The 21,296-nt window shown below is 43.8% G+C and overlaps 1 protein-coding gene across 11 annotated transcripts in view; it reads left to right on the top strand.

Moving 5' to 3' along the window:
- Positions 1-21,296, top strand: part of PTPRF (protein tyrosine phosphatase receptor type F) — a 427,118-nt gene that overhangs the window by 141,846 nt on the left and 263,976 nt on the right. For all 11 annotated transcript variants that reach the window (XM_073357995.1, XM_073357994.1, XM_073357992.1 and 8 more), the window contains exons 3-4: positions 13,948-14,093; positions 15,979-16,120. In XM_073357995.1, coding sequence (XP_073214096.1) covers positions 13,948-14,093; positions 15,979-16,120 — 288 coding nt within the window. The remainder of the gene's footprint in view (positions 1-13,947; positions 14,094-15,978; positions 16,121-21,296) is intronic.

The following is a 21,296-nucleotide window of genomic DNA, read 5'->3' as shown; positions in this document are numbered from 1 at the left end:
ATTTAATCTCTTGTGAGCAATGTCTGTGATTCAGCGAGACAGTATGAGAAGTCTGCTGAAGTGCTAAAATACTATGGCCGGCTCCTGCTATCGTTTATTAATACCCAGCAATCATGGCCTTAACATTTAAAAGCATTAACCTCATTCACATTACACTTCAATGGAACAAAAGGGAATTTCTCTCATGATCAGTACTTAACATAAACACCTATTTTTTCTTACTTACTCAGTGTCATCAATGTACAGTGATGGTTTTCAGAGAAATAAACAAGGACAGGTGGCTAATCAGAAATGGATTTATACCAGTAGTATTATATTGATGCTTTAATAAAAGAGGGAATTTTAAAAATAGTAATCTTAGGTGCTTTCAGACTTTATATCATAGTGGATTCTCCATCACTCACAATTTTTAAATCAAGATTGGATGTTTTTTGAAAATATATGCTCAGAATTATTTTGGGACGTTCTATGGCCTCTGTTATACAGGAGGTCAGACTAGATGATCACAGTGTTCCCTTCTGGCTTTTGAAACTACGAACCTTTAAATCATATATAAAATCAGTAAAAAATCAAACCACTTCAAGGAATGCCAGTGGAAAGTTTCACCGTTTCTCTGCCACTGGGTGCCTGTGAGCTCTTAGAGGCAGCCATGCCCCCATGAAAGGGTCCAGTATTGGATAAGTGGAACTGTGGAAGGAGAACTGGCAGAAAGTAGCCGTATCATTTTGGTGGGAGTGGAGACAATGATTACAGAAGAGTGTGGGTCTTTTGAGGTATTTGTGTACCTGTAAAATGACATCTACGCTAATAATGGGTATGTCCCCACTCTCTGACTTAAGTGTGTTCTAACATACATAAACACAGTACAGCACTCTTCCCATTGACATCAACCCTTTGGATCTTATATGCAGGGTAGCTGTAGCTGTGTTGGTCCCAGGATAGTAGAGAGACAAGGTGGGTGAGGTAATATCTTTTATTGGACCAGATTCTGCTGATGAGAGACAAGCTTTCGAGCCACACTGAGCTGGTTCTTAGTTCATCATGTTTTCTGTCAGTACATAGACAAAACAGCAGCCTCCGCTGTCTGACCAAGTTGACCAAGTTTTATCAGTTTTCATTGAACAGAACGTTGATTTTTTTTGGTTTGTTAAATAGACAGATGAAGGATTATATGATTCTGAACATTTGAAAAATCATTCAAGATTTGCCTGAGCATGTTAAAGGGTCTGGCACTGAAATGAATTCTTTATCAATTATTCACTTCACTTTATGTGAATTTGTGTAAATATTTACGCTTGGGAACTTTAGAAGAAGCAGTAGAAATGGCAGGTAAAGAGAAATGCATCTTATTTTGAGATATTGATTGCAGATTTAATTACCATGGATAAGTACACTTCAAACTGGAAAAAACACTGCCATTAAAATTGAATTGAAATACCATAACAGTTTATACTAGCTATTGGGCATGTTGTAGACATGAAAGCCTAAGCAACATTAAGACTACAATTAGGATAGTGTAATACAGAGCTAGCTTTAGGTAACCTTTTATGCTTAAATACAAGCTGAGGACTGTAGCACACTTTGGGTACCATGTTGTGAAAATGGGGCGTGTGTACATTACAAAAGAATGGGCTATGACCCTTCAATTAAAAAAGGAGTGAACACACACACGACAAGTGTCTTCATCAGAGCCAAAGAAACGTTCTGCAGAGAACATAGAAAATGAACTAACAGCACTATCACTGATACCAGCTGATATCAGTAACCCATTATCATAAGAACGGCCATACTGGGTCAGACCAAAGGTCCATCTAGCCCAGTGTCCTGTCTGCCGACAGTGGCCTGTGCCAGGTGTCCCAGAGGGAATGAACAGAACAGGGAATCCTCAAGTGATCCATCCCGTCACCCATTCCCAGCTTCTGACAAACTGAGGGTAGGGTGGGGTGGGCAAACCTTTTGGCCTGAGGGCCACATTGGGGAATAGATATTGTATGGCTCACAAAACTGGGGTGGGAGGGCTCTGGTCGGGGGTGCAGGTTCTCGGGTGGGGCTGAGGATGAGGAGTTGGGGTGTAGGAGGGTGCTCTGGGCTGGGATCTATGGGTTCGGAGGGGGATCAGGGCTGGGGCAGGGGTGCAGGAAAGGGGGTACAGGCTCTGGGATGGGGATGAGAGGTTTGGGGTGCAGGAGGGTGCTCTGTGCTGGGATCTAGGGGTCTGGAGAGCAGGAGGGGGATCAGGACGGGGAGTGGGGAGAGGCTCAGGGGTGCAGGCTCCTGGAAGCAATGGCATATCCCTTCTCTGGCTCTTAAGCCTGGAGCGGCCCCCGACCCTTGGAGTGGGGCAATGCCGTGGCTTCTGGGGACTGCATGGTGCGGCCCCGGAACTGGCCCGCGGGCCGTAGTTTGCCCACCCCTGGGCTAGGGACACCATCCCATTATATTAAAAGGACTAAACAGGATCGTTCATACTTTAAAATTAATCGAGACCACAACCTTTGAATCAAAAGACATTCAGTCAGATAGTATTCCTAGTATGGTGACTCAAAATATCCAACTTACGCTAATGCTCACAAAGGCGGATAATGTGCTAATTGAGGAATCATGGTTCAACAGTGGAATAAATCGGGGAGGAAGAAAAAACACCAATCCTTCATACATATTTATGTCAAAGGTGATATGGGATGAAGAGAGATTGTGGTATTCTTCCTTTGTGTACAGTAACCACAGCCTCTCTGTTCTGGACATTGCTGTTCTAGGACCAGCCATGCACAGAGTAAAGCTGTTGTCTACCTAAGGTACTTGCATGGTGCCCCTTCCTGTGGTATCTGAGCACCTCCCCATCCTTTAACGTATTTGTCTTCACAGCACTCCCACGAGGAAGGGAAGTATGAGTTACAGATAGGGACCTGCAGCATAGTGATTTGGAGTCTGTGGTAGAGCAGGGAATTGAACAGGGGTCTTCTAAATCCCAGGCTAGAGAGCTAACTACTCAACCATCCTTCCTGTCTCATTCAGGCACCCATTGACTTCAGGCAGGCTATTCACATTAGTAATGTTACCCAATGCATACATATTTGCAGATTGGAGGGGGTTAGTTAATCTCATCCAGGACATTTTTTTTTTTTCTCAAAAAGAATGTAAATTAGAATCTCTGTTTAATCCAAGTGGTGACTGTCACGGAGTGTGGGGGAGTCAGGGCCCTGCACCCCCCACTTCCTGCGATTCACCGTGATTCTCAGCCAACCAGTAAAACAGAACGTTTATTAGACGACAGAAACACAGTCCAAAACAGAGCTTGTAGGTACAGGCAACAGGACCCCTCAGTCAGGTCCATCTTGGGAGGCAGGGAGCCAGAGCCCCATGTAGGCCTCCCTCCATTTCCCCAGCCAGCTCCAAGCTGAAACTCTCCCTAGCAGTCTCACCCAGCCTCCCCCAGCTCCTCTTCCAGCCTTTGTCCAGTTTCCTGGGCAAAAGGTGTCACCTGGCCCCATCCCCCCTCCTGGGTTCAGGTTACACGCTCAGGTACTGTCCCTCAAGTGAAGTCACACCCTGGTATCCCATCACCAATGCAGACAGTCCCAATAAAACTCCCCTCCCCACTCCCTGCCCCGTCACAGTGACAACCATCATGTAAAGTGCCAGCTCCCTCTGTGTGAAGTCTGTTGATTGTATCTGCTCCTCTGTTTTGTTCAGAAATATGGCCAGTCCCCGTAAGCTGTAGAGTTATCATAGAATGATTTTTTTCTTTTTAACAGGTGAATGCATATTCATCTGTCTAATTACAGAGCTGTGTTTAATAATTAATTTTTTTCACAGATCTTGGTTGTCTCCCCTACTTAAAACAATCCCTGAGAATGGAAGTAATGGTATGAGTCTCAGAATACATCAACTTTGAACTTGGATTCAGATACAAAATGTTGAAAAGCATAAGGATTTGATTTTCATCTAAAAAGATATAAAAAGGAACCTTCTAGCCATGTCTGATTTGACATAAATCCATAGGATAAATATTAGCCTGTACCAGCAAGTCTGTAGATCTGTTTGTATAGGCATGTCTCAAGTTAGAGCTCCTTCTCATACCCTGGACGTTACAAAGTTAATAGGAAGGGAGTGTTCCGTATATAACCAGTGCAGAGTAAACTTGTAACCGAGGTCTGCACCTCGGGGGGTATGCACATGCCTCAGACCCAATGTGAAGGCTGATTGACCAGATGAGGCAGGTGACCAAGGGTAACACGTTTCAGAGTAGCAGCTGTGTTAGTCTGTATTTGCAAAAAGAAAGGGAGGACTTGTGACACCTTAGAGACCAACCAATTTATTTGAGCATAAGCTTTCGTGACAAGGGTAACAAGTAACAGCTCAATGGTAGTGTTTCCTGTAAGAGAGATCCTGCTCAGTCAAATGGGAGATGCCAGGGGTCAGGGAAAGGACCTGTGAGAGGGGCTCTGTGCACAAGTCAGGGGAAGGTTGGGTAGGAGATCCCCTCAGAGAGGAGGGGTTGAATCCTTCACAGAGGGAGGCTGTAGGAAAGGCCCAGAGCATGTTCTAGGTTTCAGACAGGAACTATCGAGTCTACAGAAGATGCGTTGAGTTCAGGTGACATTGAACTGTTTTAGAGAGCCAAGGTGGGTGAGGTAATATCTTTTATTGGACTAACTTCTGTTGGTGAGAGAGACAAGCATTCGAGTTTACACAGGTAATAGGTGATAGAGTGTTTTTCCTGTAGCTCACGAAAGCTTATGCTCATATAAATTGGTTAGTCTCTAAGGTGCCACAAGTACTCCTTTTCTTTTTGCGAATACAGACTAACACGGCTGTTACTCTGAAATTTGTCTTTTGTCATTTCCATATCACCTGTGGGTGAACACTTTTCACAAAGCTGTCACTCTATAATCAGTCCTCATTCTGAAAGGAAACGGGCACAACACATTCAGAAAGTGGGCCTGGGAGCTTAAATTCATAACTTTGTTAGTCACTAAAATTATGGCATGAATAGAGGCACTGGTTTAATAGCTTATTACAACAATCTGTAACCCACAAATATCCCCCGTCCCCCTTTCTTTCCCTCCTATGACTGGAGGAGTGTTAATGGGCCCCTTCACCTTGAATGGTCCATAGAAATATGTGTTAACTACTTATGGACAGCATCATTCTTCTAGATCTCGTCAAGTGTGAGGAAGGGATCCCTTCTCCTGGGCACCTTAGCACCCTTCCCAAGCCCCTTAAAGTCTGCCAGATCCCATCTGACTGCTTCTGGGTGTCCCTACTGATTTGTACCAGTATATTGGCGTAGACTCTTCTGTGACAATGAAACTAAATTAGCCCTCTTTGTCAGCAAATCCTTCCTTGGCTGTGTACTTTATAAACTTAGCCAAAAATCTGAGTATGCTCAGTGAGTATCAGTCACTATTAACTGTGAAATAAAAATCCCTTTGGAACAGACGAGAGCACTGCGTTCAGTGAGGGCTGTCACCTTGCAGAGTGTCACCCTTCAACCTCACCTGGAGCACAGTCTTGTTGGTTTGTTTGTTTTTTATGTTGCAATGTTTTTTTTTTGTGTGAGAAGAGTGTCATTTTCACTCTCTTTGTACTCACATGCTGAACTGTTTTCCCTTCAATTTTCTGGAATAATTCACCTTTAGGCAAAGACCTAGCATGGAAAATTTAATAAAGTTGTAAGTAAATAGAAATATTTAAGTAGCTTTAACTGTAGCAGGTTTCAGAGTAACAGCCGTGTTAGTCTGTATTCGCAAAAAGAAATGGAGTACTTGTGGAACCTTAGAGACTAACCAATTTATATGAGCATAAGCTTTTGTGAACTACAGCTCAATTTCCATGGTATGCATCCGATGAAGTGAGCTGTAGCTCATGAAAGCTTACGCTCAAATAAATTGGTTAGTCTCTAAGGTGCCACAAGTACTCCTTTTCTTTTAACTGTAGCAGTTGCTGCCACTCCCACTATAGACAAGAAAACATTATTTGGGTGAAGAGTGGAATAAGAGTTTCTTTAAGGGTGTGGATCGAGCACATTCTGGGGATCTGCCACTTTGAATAATGAGCCCATAGAGGGAAACAGATAGATCTTAAGAGTATTGCACTGGTGGCAAGTGAGGTCAGGCTGTGATGGGCATTCAGCCATCCTATACCACTCCCTTCAGTCACTGAGAACTTTCCCAGAAGTTTCTCTCTCGGACTGAAATTTCGCAAGCTTGGTCTCATTCCAAAGCTAAATCTTTCTGAGAAATGTGCATTCTGAGTAAAATCTGCTTTGATTTTGTAAAAACTATTTCTGGACCCTGAGCATGAAAGTGCATGTTGTTCCCTTGAAAAAATGTTTTATTTTTTTACATTTGCAATTTGTTCAAAAAACAGGTGACTTGAATTTAGAATTTCTGAGCTGACATGTATGTCCGTCTCCATAGGGACTAGTCACTTTGCCCAATTTAAAGTGCGGGAGGGAAGAATTGTGTGTGATTTAAAAAATTGAATGTTGAATATTTGCAGTATACAATTTTCTTGCTGTGTCTCCAGTGGCTACCTGGAGAGAGACGCATTCAAAACAGGATTAAGAAACAGGTTAAATGGATTGCTCGGGCCTTTCCCTGGCCCATCCCTGCTTCTTGTCCCTCTCCCCATAACATATTTTAGTGGTTGAACTCTAATCTGTTTACTCTGGAAAGAAGTCAGCTAGGCACCTTTTACGCAGTCCATGTGACACATATTCTACACAGTGGCTTAGAGTCCCACATTCCGTGATACCCTGACTGAGGACTGTGTGGACTATGACCTGTTCATTAATCGTCACTAAGACTATGATTTTTTTCGCGGAGGTCATGGATGTCATGGAATCTGTGACTTTAGTCTGCAGCGGCCTGGACCTCCGAGCGGGCCCCCGCAGCTGCCTAGCCGCTGTGAGCGGTGTGGGGGACCCCTGCAGGTGAGTTCCCCGTTTTATCACGGATATTTTTAGTGAAAGTCAGGGACAGGTCACAGGCTTCCATGAATTTTTCTTTATTGCCCATGACCTGTCCGTGACTTTTACTAAAAATGTCCTTGACAAAATCTTAGCCTTAATCGTCACTAACATAAGTTTCAAGAGTTGTTGACATACCCCTAATCCATGTATGTGGCCAGAAGGCCAGGACATAAGATCTGAGTCTTGGTTGTTGTACTGTGTCATGCTTTGGGGTACAACCTGGACTGTGAAATTGCTGTGCCCCCTTAAATTGCTAGCTCAGGGTCTCTCTCTTACTGCTCTGCTAGTGACAAGTAGCCCCTTTGGGCTTTGCTCTCACATAGCCATTAGCGTGTGGAGGCACTCCCAAAGTTATGTGAAGGCTCTCACAGCCATTTATGAACTGTATACAGGGAGACACCTGCAAATTTCCCCAGCCCGAGCCTCGGAAATGTACATCTTACACTGCTCAAGACCCCCTTGATCAGAGTAAACTCATTAATTAGTTCGTCAGACCATCAAAGGGTACAAATATACACCAGCCTTTGTAACCTGAGTAGATTCTCCAAACTTCAATCAAAAACACACTGGCTTAGATAAAACATAGAAGTAAGTTTATTAACTACAGAAAGATATATATATTTTTAAGTGATATAAGCGTAGCAGCTCAAAATTGGTTACAAAAGGAAATAAAAGATAAAAACTGCAAGCTATTTAATAAACTTTGTCAGACTAAGTCAAATTTGAAGCAATAAGCTTTCTCTTAACCAAAACCCTACAGCAATCTGTGCTAACTGGAAAGCTTTGTCAGTTAGTCCCTGCTCCCCATTTAAATGTTTGTCTTCCAAATGATCTTGTTGCCTTCACTGTGGGGGAAGGAGAGTTGGTCTGATGTTGTCACTGTCCCTTATTTGATACTCTCCTCCAGGTGCTGGAAAGACCCATGTTGTGTGGTGGGGGTTAGGCAGGCACATGGTGTAGGTACTCAAGCAGCACTCTCTCATGTGAATGGTAACGCTCTTGTTTACATCTTTCCTGCTGGTGAATGGCCCAGATGGTCGCTTAACTCCTGGCTGGGTGTTGGTCACTCCTTTGTTGACACTGAAGAGCTAGTCTGTGGGCGTTACCCAGACTATCAACATGGTTCAGTAACAAACATAGCAAAATTTCTTAACTTCACATACAACGATGATGCACACATTTTGACAGGATAGTGATGTTCAACAGATTATAACTTTTCAAATGGTACTTCACAAGGCATACTTTGTATAAAACATATCGTACCCATATGCAAGTGACGAATATGGGGGTACAGGGTGTTGTTTGAAGGTACAGTGGGTCACACATATCCCTATCCCAATATGTGGTCGGGGGGCCAGGACATGAAATCTGAGTCTTTGTTGTTTGTATAATCTTAACTCGGAGTTTCCTGGCTTTCGAAACTTCAGGGTTTTTCTTCTTCTTTGGGACACTCAAAATTAATTATGTTTTTTACTGTCTCAAAACATGTCTGAGAATTTGTTTTATATACAGATATACCTTTGTAACTAATACACTCCCTGTGTATTTAGATGGTTGCCAGAAATTGGTGTTGCTTAATGAAATGTGTAGGGAGTAAGAGATTCATTCCAATGGTGTAACTGTAAGCTAAACACGGCTATGAGTTTCCCAGGTTTTATTCCTGTTTAAGCCCAATTTCCCTTTGTTTCTTTTTAAAAAAAGTTTTATTTTTGTGTGTTTAAAAAAAGACACAATAAGTTCTCAGCATGCGCAGTCTGGGGAACAGGTATATAACGCGATCTATATTTGACCTGTTTCAGAGTAACAGCCGTGTTAGTCTGTATTCGCAAAAAGAAAAGGAGTACTTGTGGCACCTGAGAGACTAACCAATTTATTTGAGCATAAGCTTTCGTGAGCTACAGCTCACTTCATCGGATGCATACTGTGGAAACTGCAGAAGACATTATATACACAGAGACCATGAAACAATACCTCCTCCCACCCCACTCTCCTGCTGGTAATAGCTTATCTAAAGTGATCACTTTCCTTACAATGTGTATGATAATCAAGTTGGGCCATTTCCAGCACAAATCCAGGTTTTCTCACCCTCCGCCTCCCCACACATTGTGTGTGGGGGGGGGGGGGGGGGGGGGGGGACACGGAGGGTGAGAAAACCTGGATTTGTGCTGGAAATGGCCCAACATGATTATCATACACATTGTAAGGAAAGGTTTCAGAGGAACAGCCGTGTTAGTCTGTATTCGCAAAAAGAAAAGGAGTACTTGTGGCACCTTAGAGACTAACCAATTTATTTGAGCATGAGCTTTCGTGAGCTACAGCTCACTTCATCAGATGTTTACCGTGGAAACTGCAGCAGACTTTATATACAGTCTATATAGTGTATAGTGTATATAAAGTCTGCTGCAGTTTCCACGGTAAACATCTGATGAAGTGAGCTGTAGCTCACGAAAGCTCATGCTCAAATAAATTGGTTAGTCTCTAAGGTGCCACAAGTACTCCTTTTCTTATTGTAAGGAAAGTGATCACTTTAGATAAGCTATTACTAGCAGGAGAGTGGTGTGGGAGGAGGTATTGTTTCATGGTCTCTGTGTATATAATGTCTTCTGCAGTTTCCACAGTATGCATCCGATGAAGTGAGCTGTAGCTCACGAAAGCTTATGCTCAAATAAATTGGTTAGTCTCTAAGGTGCCACAAGTACTCCTTATATTTGATCTGTGTTCTTCAAGGATAGATGGTTTGGATTCTGTAGTATTTGTCATTTAATAAATTTACACTAGTTTACTAGCATCACAAAGTAAATAACAAAATCAAAAGAAAAAATCAACTGCAGAAATTCAATACAAGACATATCAGCTCAACACGCTGCGTTTCAAACCAGTCAATCACACCACAATCAACATGAACAGTAAATCAGTATTTCACTGGGAGCAATGGTAGAGGGGAATAAATACAAATATTTGTGAATATAAACTATTTCTACAGAGATGTGATTACAGAAAAGTAAATGTGTGAAATCAATGTAAATCAGGCAACCACAACTAATAATTACGGGTCTTTAGTGTCAGGACTCTGCATGACAGGGAGCCATCAAGTTCCAGTGTGTTAGGTGTCTACACTAGAAGCGCTACAGTGGCGCAGCTGCATTGATGCAGCATCTGGTGAAGAAGCTCTCCGCCAACGGGAGAGAGCTCTCCTGCTGGCATAATAAAACCACCGCTTCTCTCGCCAACATAGCACTATCTGCACCGGTCAGTGTCACTTGTATCGCTCGGAGGGTGCGCCACAAAAGTTATACTGACATAACCCTTAGAAACCATTCTCTGGAAGCCTAATTCTGTCTCATTTCTATGGTTGGGTCAGGTTTGTCTTGCTTTTTACAGTTCACGTGCTTTATGGGGAAAGGACCACGTATACCTGTGGACCCTGTTTCTCTTTGAGCCTTTTGGATGCTGCTGCAGAACAAGCAAACGATAATGGTGGTCCACACTTGGTCCTTAGTCAGTTAGTAAGCTCTCATCTCCTGTGAGGTGCCTTACTGATCCATGAATCTGTAACAGCTTGTTTCCTGTATGGTTGGGCCAATCAGCTCTCTGCCACTGGGTTGAATAGCACAAGTTTCCAGGCTTCATTGAGTCATAGAATCATAAAATATTAAGGTTGGAAGAGACCTCAGGAGGTCATCTAGTCCAACCCCCTGCTCAAAGCAGGACCAACCCCAACTAAATCATCCCAGCCAGGGCTTTGTCAAGCCAGGCCTTAAAAACCTCTAAGGATGGAGATTCCACGACCTCCCTAGGTAACGCATTCCAGTGCTTCACCAGCCTCCTCGTGAAATAGTGTTTCCTAATATCCAACCTAAACCTCCCCCACTACAACTTGAGACCATTGCTCCTTATTCTGTCATCTGCCACCACTGAGAATAGTCTATATCCATCCTCTTTGGGACTTCCCCCTTCAGGTAGTTGAAGGCTGCTATCAAATCCCTGCCTTGTTCTTCTCTTCTGCAGAGTAAATAAGCCTCTCCTTATAAGTCATGTGCCCCAGCCCCCTGATCATTTTCGTTGCCCTCCGCTGGACTCTCTCCAATTTGTCCACATCCCTTCTGTAGTGGAGGGGCCCAAAACTGGACACAGTACTCCAGATGTGGCCTCACCAGTGCCGAATAGAGGGGAATAATCACTTCCCTCAATCTGCTGGCAGTGCTCCTACTAATACAAACCAATATGCCGTTGGCCTTCTTCGCAGTGAGGGCACACTGCTGACTCATATCCAGCTTCTCAACCACTGTAATCCCCAGGTCCTTTTCTGCATATGAGCGTATGATGTTGAAAGGCTTCCCCACCTCACTAGGCTCTGTTGTTCTCTGTCAGCTACAGAACTTCATAGTCACATTTCAGCAGCTTCGTATGTTGTAAGACTGTCTCTAGTTACCACTGTTGTATACAGTGTTGTTGTGATATCAGTCCCAGGCTATTAGAGGGAAAAGGTGGGTGAGGTTATATCTTTTATTGGACCAACTTCTGTTGGTGAGAGAGACAGGTTTTTAGTTTGCACAGAACTCTTCTTCACGTCTGGGACACTTAATTGGAGTGTCGCCACTAAATACAAGGCGGAAGAGCCTGCTGTGGAGTTTCCATTTCAGACAGCAAAATTCATTGTCTTCCATTGGTACATGCAGTGGTGTTGTAACCATGTCAGTCCCAGGCTGTTAGAGACATAAGGTGGGTGAGATCATATCTTTTATAAGACCAGCTTCTGTTTGTGAGAGAGGCATCTCTCACCAACAGAAATTGGTCCAATAAAAGATCTGACCTCACCCACCTTGTGTCTCTAGTTACCAAGATTGGGCATCTCTCTCCCCTCGGCATTGATAGTTCCACTGACTGCATGGCAAGATGAGTCACCTCTCCTCTGACCCTTGTTTTACTCCATTTGATTCCTCAGGCCTCTGCATATCCTTTTTACAGATTCTTTACAAGATTGTTGAATCAGGTACCTGGGTAATCCAGGTGTCTGGTGAGGTGATGATTGCATGTTTCTGAATCAGGCTGGAATATGGCCTTGTCTCATGCTCGCAAAGACTTTTCAGATGCTTGTTGAATTGCAGATGCTCCTATTTGCCATTGTCCTCGTTAATGGCATTGGCCTATAGAAAATATTGTATATCCTTTCCTTCTAGATCCAGGGCAATTCCCCCACCCATGGTATTCAGGCATTGCCTGAGTGCACTGTAGTTACTGACAAGCAAGTTGTGTTGATCCCAAGTAAATAAAGGGGAGTAGCACATTGTGTTGCAAATAGAATGTGGGTGGCATTGCCCTTGGCCTGCTAGGCACTTGGTGGGAGAGGCAGAGAACAGGGTTTGGTCCTCTGACTTTGTCTAGACTAGCATTAAAAGTTGTGTTGTTAAATAGTGCTAGGTGGTTTGAGCTGACTAGCACTCTGCTCAGGCCGGGGCAGGTTGTTTCCATGTGCTAACTTGTTGAGCTTAAGTCTGGGGAGAGACTAGGATTTAATGTGACCAGTTAGCACATGGTAAAGTAGAAAGAGAATTTTGATTTTAGGTGGGGCTAGCGTCTCACAGCTTTCAACCCAGCCAATGAAAAATTTCTCTTCAGATGTTCTGGCAGGTGGGGGAAAAATGGGTTTATGTATTAAAATTTGACTCATTCTTAACGATAAGTATATGGAGGCCAGTGCAGTACTCAGGATAGACGTGCTGTGACTGTTTTAGCCAGCCCTTCACAAGTTATTCGATAGGTCACTCCATGGAAGACTTCTCCTACAATGCCAGAAGAGCTCCACCTGGATTTTTATGTTTGTTAGCAGGGAAGGAGATGGTTATTCCCTTCTTTTTGCACAGCTACTGAGCTTCACAGGAGGAAGGCTCCCTCTTCTTCCTCATCCCCCAGAGCTGCTCCTGAGCTCTGCAGGAGAATGGCTCCCTCCCTAACCACCTGTGATTTTTAACTCACAAGTGGTGATAGGTGATTGGCGTCATCATGGGCTGGTTTTAACTGTGTGTGTCTGAGAGTGGGTGATGGGAGAGAGAGAGGCTTTATTGTTTTATAGAAATGACAGCATGTGTGCCTCACGCTCCTAACAAGGCAAAGCAGTATAAATCTTGTAAAAATACCTACTTGCCCAAGAGCTGCAGTATTCTCTGGGACTGACTCTGCCTAAGAAAAATATAAACACTGTATTCAAACCAAATAACTAATTGTATCGAGCTGGAACAGGGTCATATACGTTCAGGAAACAAGGCCATATTTCATGAAATGTCTTCTATTGATCACTAAATTGGTCACTAAATTTCCTTTTTTGCTGAGTCACTCAGGCCTGAATGTCTCTCCGGTTTCTCTGCTCACTCCCAGTTTTAGTTGATAGTCTTTTACCGGTCACATGCCAGGCTGGACAGGTGTAGGGATCCTTGGATCTTTAGGTAGATCAGAGCCTAAGTTTGAATTAGACTCAATTGTGCATTAATAATAATACCCATTGGTTCGGACTAGATTCTGAAAGCTCTCAGGAAAGGTAATTAGTGCCCACGTGCAGCATGCACTCAATACACCTCAACGTCTCAGCTGTTCTGTAATTTCCAGTGACGTGATCGCATTATTCACCTGCAAAATTTTATGTTTACAAAATGAAGAGGTTTTAAATTAGAGGAGAAAAACCCTGTCCCGGTGTCATCGGCCGGAGTCAGTGTGAGCGGGAGTCTGCATTGCCGTTATTTCCACACAATCAGGTGAACTGTTTTATATAAGAAAAAAATGTTTCTGAGCTGAAACCATGCTTGTTATGCTGCAGCCTACACTGAGCTGGTGTGAGGACAGTCATTACCATTGGGTTTTAAAGTAGTGACGCTGGGGGTCCTTTCACTTGGGATAACAGGGTACCCAGGATCTATCCTGATCTATCCCTTGTTTACCTGAGGTGGCTCACCACTGATCGTTTGGTTGTCTTCCAGGCAAGCCAAGCTTTATGAAAGCTCCCGAAGATCAGATTGGGATTTCTGGAGGAGTGGCCTCGTTTGTGTGCCAGGCGACAGGAGAGCCCAAGCCTCGCATCACATGGATGAAGAAAGGGAAGAAGGTCAGCTCCCAGCGGTTTGAGGTAACTGCAGAGATCTGGAACCAAGTCTGTCACTTGCCAATCTTAGCTGCACAGTAACCAGGGTCAGAGCCTGAATTTCTGTCAGTTGCTATAGGACAAAAGGCTGAGAACTGCTGCAAGGGAAATTTTTCCTTCCTTCGGTGAGCCCTGCCTTAGGTCAGACATTGCAATGGTGAGCCAGAATTTGACTAAATATACTGAATGCTTGTTCTGGTAGGAATCTGGTCTAGCCTTGGTCATCCCAGAACCTGTAGAAGCACTAACTGAGATGTCAGAGCTGGGTCATAAACGGTCGATTTATGTAGGTTTTGTGTGTGTTAGAGTGGGGGAGGGGAGTGGGCATGGAAACCTGCTTAGCCTCCCAGCCCCAAGCAGACTGAAATGGGGTGCTCAAGCTCTAGCAGGAAGCTTTCCAGGCAGAACTGCTGCCATCTCTCGGTCTGATTTGAGATTCAGAATAGGAATAGGGAGAAGATGCCAAAGGGAGAATCTGATTTTTCTTTAGAGTAACTGGGATGTGGCAAACAGGGCTTCCCAACCTACATTGTTCTAAGATTTTTAACAGGAAAAGCAATTTGAGTTCCTCTCCCCACCTCTCCTCCTATCTTCCGTTTGGGTTATGCCCTTTTCTTCCACTCCACCCGTGGGAATGTAACCCTTCCTCTGTGTTTCCATCTCTTGGATATTTGCTTGTTTTATTGGCGCAGCCTCCCCTGACCCATCTACCCCACCCTGGCACCTGAAGTATGTTTTTTTGTGTCAGTTTTATACCTTGGGCACAGGAGACTTCTCACCAGAGGCGTTTCAGTGCCCCTACTTATCTTTCACCTTCTGCCTGTTTCTCTTGTTTCCTGCCACTTCTTTCATCTTCAGTGGTTTCTGCTGACCACTCTTGTCAGTTATTTCTTCTTTATCCTTTGGCTGTGCAGCATTAACAGTGTTTCAAGGGACATAGCACACGTGTAGGAGAGGAGGTAGCACAGGGTCTGGACATGAAGCAGGTCGTCCTAGTGCTCATTATTGCTGAGCCACTTCATATATGACCTGAGTGATAAAATGATGAGGTGAGGTCTGTGCCCCAGGGCGTAGCCCTGCTTCCTGTAGTACCACTAACATAGTTCAGTTTCTCATGTTTGCATTGTTTTGCTTCTTTCAGTAACTGAAACAGGATGAGTTTAAAGTTAGCTGTGGCCTGAGGCTGTGGCTTTGCAATCTGCCATTAAAGAGTCATTTATAATAGTCCTGTAGTGTAATACATTCCTCTCTTCTCTGCCATGTAGAAGAGTTCGAGTAATACTTCTCCCACCTTAGCATGATGGAACGATGAGTGGCTGTTTGTTATACTAGGAAAGGAACTGTAATTATGTCACTGTTGATCGTGCCACTGTTGTGAAGGGCCTGATCCTGGAAGGTGCTAAGCACCTCAGCTCCTATTGAAGTTAGCGATTGCTGAAGTGGCTCAGCATATTGTCCCACACTTAACGATATTTCTCTTATAGCCCACAGGATCTTAGAGCTCTGTTCTTTTATATTGAATCGAGGTTAAAGTTGACACGAAAATCCATCAGTGTGATCAGTAAAATCACCAGTGTAGATATGGTTAAGATGTTTTAAGTCAGAGGATCCACATCTGTATTAGCAGGTTGATATTTTTTCAAGTTTTAATTGTTTCATAAAGAACAGCATTGGATCTCCTTTTGTTCTGGGGCTCCGCAAACGGCAAATATATTCCTAACCCTGAATTTTCTTGCTTCACTGGATAAGGAACATCTCTTTTGTCAGGTGGTATATTTGTGTGTATGGATTCTGTTCCTGAATTCAATCTCACTTTCAGTCTCCATTTCAGTAGGAGCCAATAAAAAACCCTTTTCTTTTTCTTGTCAAGGTTATTGAGTTCGATGATGGGTCAGGATCAGTTCTCCGGATTCAACCCCTGCGTGTTCATCGAGATGAAGCAATCTATGAGTGCACAGCAACCAACAGTGTTGGGGAGATAAACACCAGTGCCAAATTAACAGTGTTAGAAGGTAGGTGGGAATTTCTCATGTTGGCTGGTGGTATGTTTTTTGGTTCAATATCTGCAGGTTTTCTTAGTGACTCCAGATAATACTGAGGTATTCTGAATTAGTTCTGGAAGGCTGTAGGCCTCCAGTACTATTTGCCGTTGTTTCCTTCAATGACAGAAGTCTTTGTCCGTTAATGTTTGTGAGCAGGAAGGAGTTGTAGATTGTGAGCTTTGCTTTGAAGTGAATCAGATGAATTATGGAACTGAGGTGTGCCATGCCCATTACCAGCTTTTGGGATCTAGCCAGAGATACATCTTTATGGTCTTTCTCGTCTGTCACAGTCATCCTACAGTGGCCCTCTCCATGGTATCTAAGAACCTGCACTTTGAAATGTGAAAAACTTAAGCTATATTTCTACCCCATCTGGACTAAATTGCTACAGTTTGTTGTATATGGGTTTGCAAGTCGCTCTTCAGCTTTTGCAGCTGGTGTGGAATTTAGCTGTATTTACTTTTTGTTATAGTAACAACTTTCCTTTTTTCCTGTCTTTACGGAGGACTGTAGTGGCTACATAAAGCACTATGTTTGATATAAAGATCTTCATACTTGCCTACAGTATAATATGACTTTATTTTAGTTCTTGTGCTGGTCCTGCTTCTAAATGGCTTTAGTATGTATTTTGTATAAAGGGATAGTGTCTTTAGAGACCATTGCTTTTTTCCACGTAATTGTTTTATAGATTATAATAATTATTTTCCACTTTTGACTAAGATAAAGGTACTTATTTTAATATACATGGAGATGAGAGTATTTGTTTATATAAAAGCGGCAAAGAGTGCACCTTATAGACTAACAGACGTACTGGAGCAGGAGCTTTCGTGGGTGAACACCCACTTCGTCAGATGCATGTAGTGGAAATTTCCAGAGGCAGGTATAAATATGCAAGCAAGAATCAGGCTACGGATAACGAGGTTAGTCCAATCAGGGAGGATGAGGCCCTCTTCCAGCAGCTGAGGTGTGAACCTCAAGGGAAGAGAAACTGCTTTTGTAGTTGGCGAGCCATTCCCGGTCTTTGCTTAATCCTGAGCTGATGGTGTCAAATTTGCAAATGAACTGAAGCTCATCAGTTTCTCTTTGAAGTCTGGTCCTGAAGTTTTTTTTGCTGTAGGATGGCTACCTTTAAATCTGCTATTGTGCGTCCAGGGAGGTTGGAGTGTTCTCCTACAGGTTTTTGTATATTGCCATTCCTAATGTCTGATTTGTGTCCATTTATCCTTTTACGTAGGGACTGTCCAGTTTGGCCGATGTACATAGCAGAGGGGCATTGCTGGCACATGGCATATATTACATTGGTGGACGTGAATGAACCGGTGATGGTGTGGCTGATCTGATTAGGTCCTGTGATGGTGTCGCTGGTGTAGATATGTGGGCAGAGTTGGCATCGAGGTTTGTTGCGTGGACTGGTTCCTGAGTTAGAGTTACTGTGGTGTGTTGTTGCTGGTGAGAATATGCTTCAGGTTGGCGGGTTGTCTGTGGGCGAGGACTGGCCTGCCTCCCAAGGCCTGTGAAAGTGAGTGATCGTTGTCCAGGATGGGTTGTAGATCACTGATGATGTGTTGGAGAGGTTTTAGCTGAGGACTGTATGTGATGGCCAGTGGAGTTCTCTTTGTTTCTTTCTTGGGCTTGTCTCACAGCAGGTGGCTTCTGGGTACATGTCTGGCTCTGTTGATCTGTTTCCTTATTTCCTCGTGCAGTTATCATAGTTTTGAGAATGCTTGGTGAAGATCTTGTAGGTGTTGGTCTCTGTCTGAGGGGTTGGAGCAAATGCGGTTGTACCTCAGCACTTGGCTGTAGATAGTGGATTGTGTGGTGTATCTGGGATGGAAGCTGGAGGCATGAAGGTAGGCATAGCGGTCGGTGCGTTTTCGGTATAGGGTGGTGTTAACGTGACCATCACTTATTTGCACCGTGGTGTCTAGGAAGTGGACCTCCCGTGTATATTGGTCCAGGCTATGGTTGATGTTGGGGTGGAAGCTGTTGAAATCGTGGTGGAATTCTTCCAGGGTTTCCTTCCCATGGGTCCAGATGATGAAGATGTCATCAATGTAGCGTAGGTAGAGGTGTGAGTGGACGAGAGCTGAGGAAGCGTTGTTCTAAGTCAGCCATAAAAATGTTGGCATACTGTGGGGCCATGCGGGTGCCCATAGCGGTGCCACTGGTCTGGAGGTATCTATTGTGACCAAATTTGAAATAATTGTGCGTGAGGATAAAGTCACAGAGCTCAGCAACCAGTTGTGCTGTGGCATCATCAGGGGTACTGTTCCTGACTGCTTGTATTCCATTTGTGTGTGGGATGTTTGTGTAGAGAGCCTCTACATCCATGGTGGCAAGGATGGTGTTTTCTGGAAGATCACCAATGCATTGTCGTTTTCTCAGGAAATCAGTGGTGTCACGGAGATAGCCTGGAGTGCTGGTGGCGTAGGGTCTGAGTAGAGAGTCCACATATCTGGACAGTCCTTCAGTGAGAGTGCCAATGCCTGAGATGATGGGGCGTCCAGGATTTCAGGGTTTGTGGATCTTGCGTAGTAGATAGAGTAGCCCCGGTCGGGGCTCTAAGGGTATGTTGATTTGTTCCTATGTTAGTGTAGGGAGTGTCCTGAGTAGATGGTGCAGTTTCTTGGTGTATTCCTCAGTGGGATCTGAGGAAAGTGGCCTGTAGAATTTGGTATTGGAGAGTTGTCTGGCAGCCTCCTTTTGGTAGTCAGACCTGTTCATGATGACAACAGCAACTCCTTTATCAGCCTCTTTGATTATAACGTCAGGATTGTTTCTGAGGTTGTGGATGGCATTGTGTTCTGCACGACTTAGGTCAGTCCCTACATAAAAGGATAAATGGACACAAATCAGACATTAGGAATGGCAATATACAAAAACCTGTAGGAGAACACTTCAACCTCCCTGGACGCACAATAGCAGATTTAAAGGTAGCCATCCTACTGCAAAAAAACTTCAGGACCAGACTTCAAAGAGAAACTGATGAGCTTCAGTTCATTTGCAAATTTGACACCATCAGCTCAGGATTAAGCAAAGACCGGGAATGGCTCGCCAACTACAAAAGCAGTTTCTCTTCCCTTGGGGTTCACACCTTAGCTGCTGGAAGAGGGCCTCATCCTCCCTGATTGGACTAACCTCGTTATCCGTAGCCTGATTCTTGCTTGCATATTTATACCTGCCTCTGGAAATTTCCACTACATGCATCTGACGAAGTGGGTGTTCACCCACGAAAGCTCCTGCTCCAGTACGTCTGTTAGTCTATAAGGTGCCACAGGACTCTTTGTAACTCTCACAATCTCAGAGCCTCCCGTTCCCCATCTGTAATGTGGGGGTAGTGGCACTGCCCTACCTCTGCTTTAGAGGTGCACCAAGTCCATGGTGGGCATTACCACAGTGTCAAAATAATAAATGTGTACTGTGGCTGAGATTAAGCAGGGAATTTCACCCCAAAAGGAAAATGTTTATGAAAGTTCTGAGGGAGTGGAAATGTGGTTTAAAATGGAAGGTGTCTGATATGTGTGGGTTTGTTGGGTGCATGCACACACACGCAGTTGTGAGCTTACTTGTTCTGGCGCGGGAATCAGGGAATCTCCCACTCGCATTTCCTGGGGCTGAGGGAGAAGATGAGCTCCATTCGTTAAAATACGGTGTAGAGCTAATTAGACTTGGACACAATGTTTTATCCTTTTTTTTCCTTTGAGGATTTTTACAGATAAGTTCTTATTTTTTAGCGAAATCTTTGCCCTGCTCTTCTCAATGTCCCTCTTTATTGTGCCCATTTCCATATTGCACCTGATGTCTGCTATGCATGAGCATGGGGGTTTGTGACGCTTCTCCTGCATTGTGGCTATACCTGAAACCACTTCTCTCTTTGCTCAGGTAACGTCAGCGTGGATACTAGGCCTGGCCAGCTGATCCTGCAGGGCGCTCTCCGGCACTCAGGGAATACATTTTAGCCCAGGCTCCTCTTCCTCTTGTTTTTCTTCCCCAACAAGAATTCTACCAAGCTGTCTGGAAACGGCACGTTTTGTGTGAAGCAAATGAGAAAATTAAATAGGAGGGTGAAATCCTCAGGGATCTTAGTGGGGTTTGGCTTTTCTTGCTGATCATGTGGTTAACATAATTTTTGTAAAAAGAAAAGGAGGACTTGTGGCACCTTGGAGACTAACAAATTTATTGGAGCATAAACTTTCATGAGCTACAGCTCACTTCATCGGATTGAAGTGAGCTGTAGCTTACGAAAGCTTATGTTCAAATAAATTTGTTAGTCTCTAAGGTGCCACAAGTCCTCCTTTTCTTTTTGCGATTACAGACTAACGCGGCTGCTACTCTGAAACCTATAGTTTTTGTAATTGCTGTCAGGTGGAAATTGAAATGGTGCAAACCTGCTGTCTTTCAAGAGCCTGACCAGTACAAAGATCTCAGGTGCGCGGCAGAGCTCTGCTCATCACAGACATTTTCAGGGGTACATGCTGCTAAAGGCACAGCACATATTGATTTTACTTTACAACCCTTTGAATTCTTCACAATTTGATCTTTAGAGCACAGACCTTAGCACTGAAACCAGAAGTTCACAAACATTCAGGGTTTAGCTGACTTCTCTGTTGGTTGCAGACTAATCTGGAGCTTTATTTGATTTAGATTTCTGCTGTGTTTTGTGCATCAATGGCACATTGTCTTTTCTGATTGCTAACTTACTCTATTCAGTATATTAAGAGACAAGCTGGAGTCTCATTTCTTCCTGTAGGAGCCAGGAGCTCAAACACATGTGAATGTTCTGTTAAGAGTTTGATTCCCTGCCATATCCTTAATCAGCTGCTTGCATCTCCCTGTTTTTTTCTGTGTAACTTCAAATCCTGTTTGGGAGCAGAGCTGCATATACTTAATATAATTGAAAATTATTTCTCCTGTTGATAGCGGGTGAGGTAGACATGTGAACACCCCCTCTTCTCTTTTTCTCCTGGGCAGCTGATAAGCTGAATTATGTATGAGTCATATTGAACATTTCTGTCTTTTTCAATTATGACCTGAAGCAGCATACAAGTACACTCTTGCATGCCTAGCAGCAGGGTGAAAGCAAAGCAAACAGGGGAGGGTTAGAATCAATAAATTGACAAACATTCCCAAGGAAACCTTCAGGGAC

This window comes from Lepidochelys kempii, chromosome 8, assembly GCF_965140265.1.
Source record: "Lepidochelys kempii isolate rLepKem1 chromosome 8, rLepKem1.hap2, whole genome shotgun sequence".
Taxonomy (NCBI): Eukaryota; Metazoa; Chordata; order Testudines; family Cheloniidae; genus Lepidochelys; species Lepidochelys kempii.
Note: the sequence above shows the minus strand (reverse complement) of the source record. Positions and strands in the feature narration are given on the sequence as shown.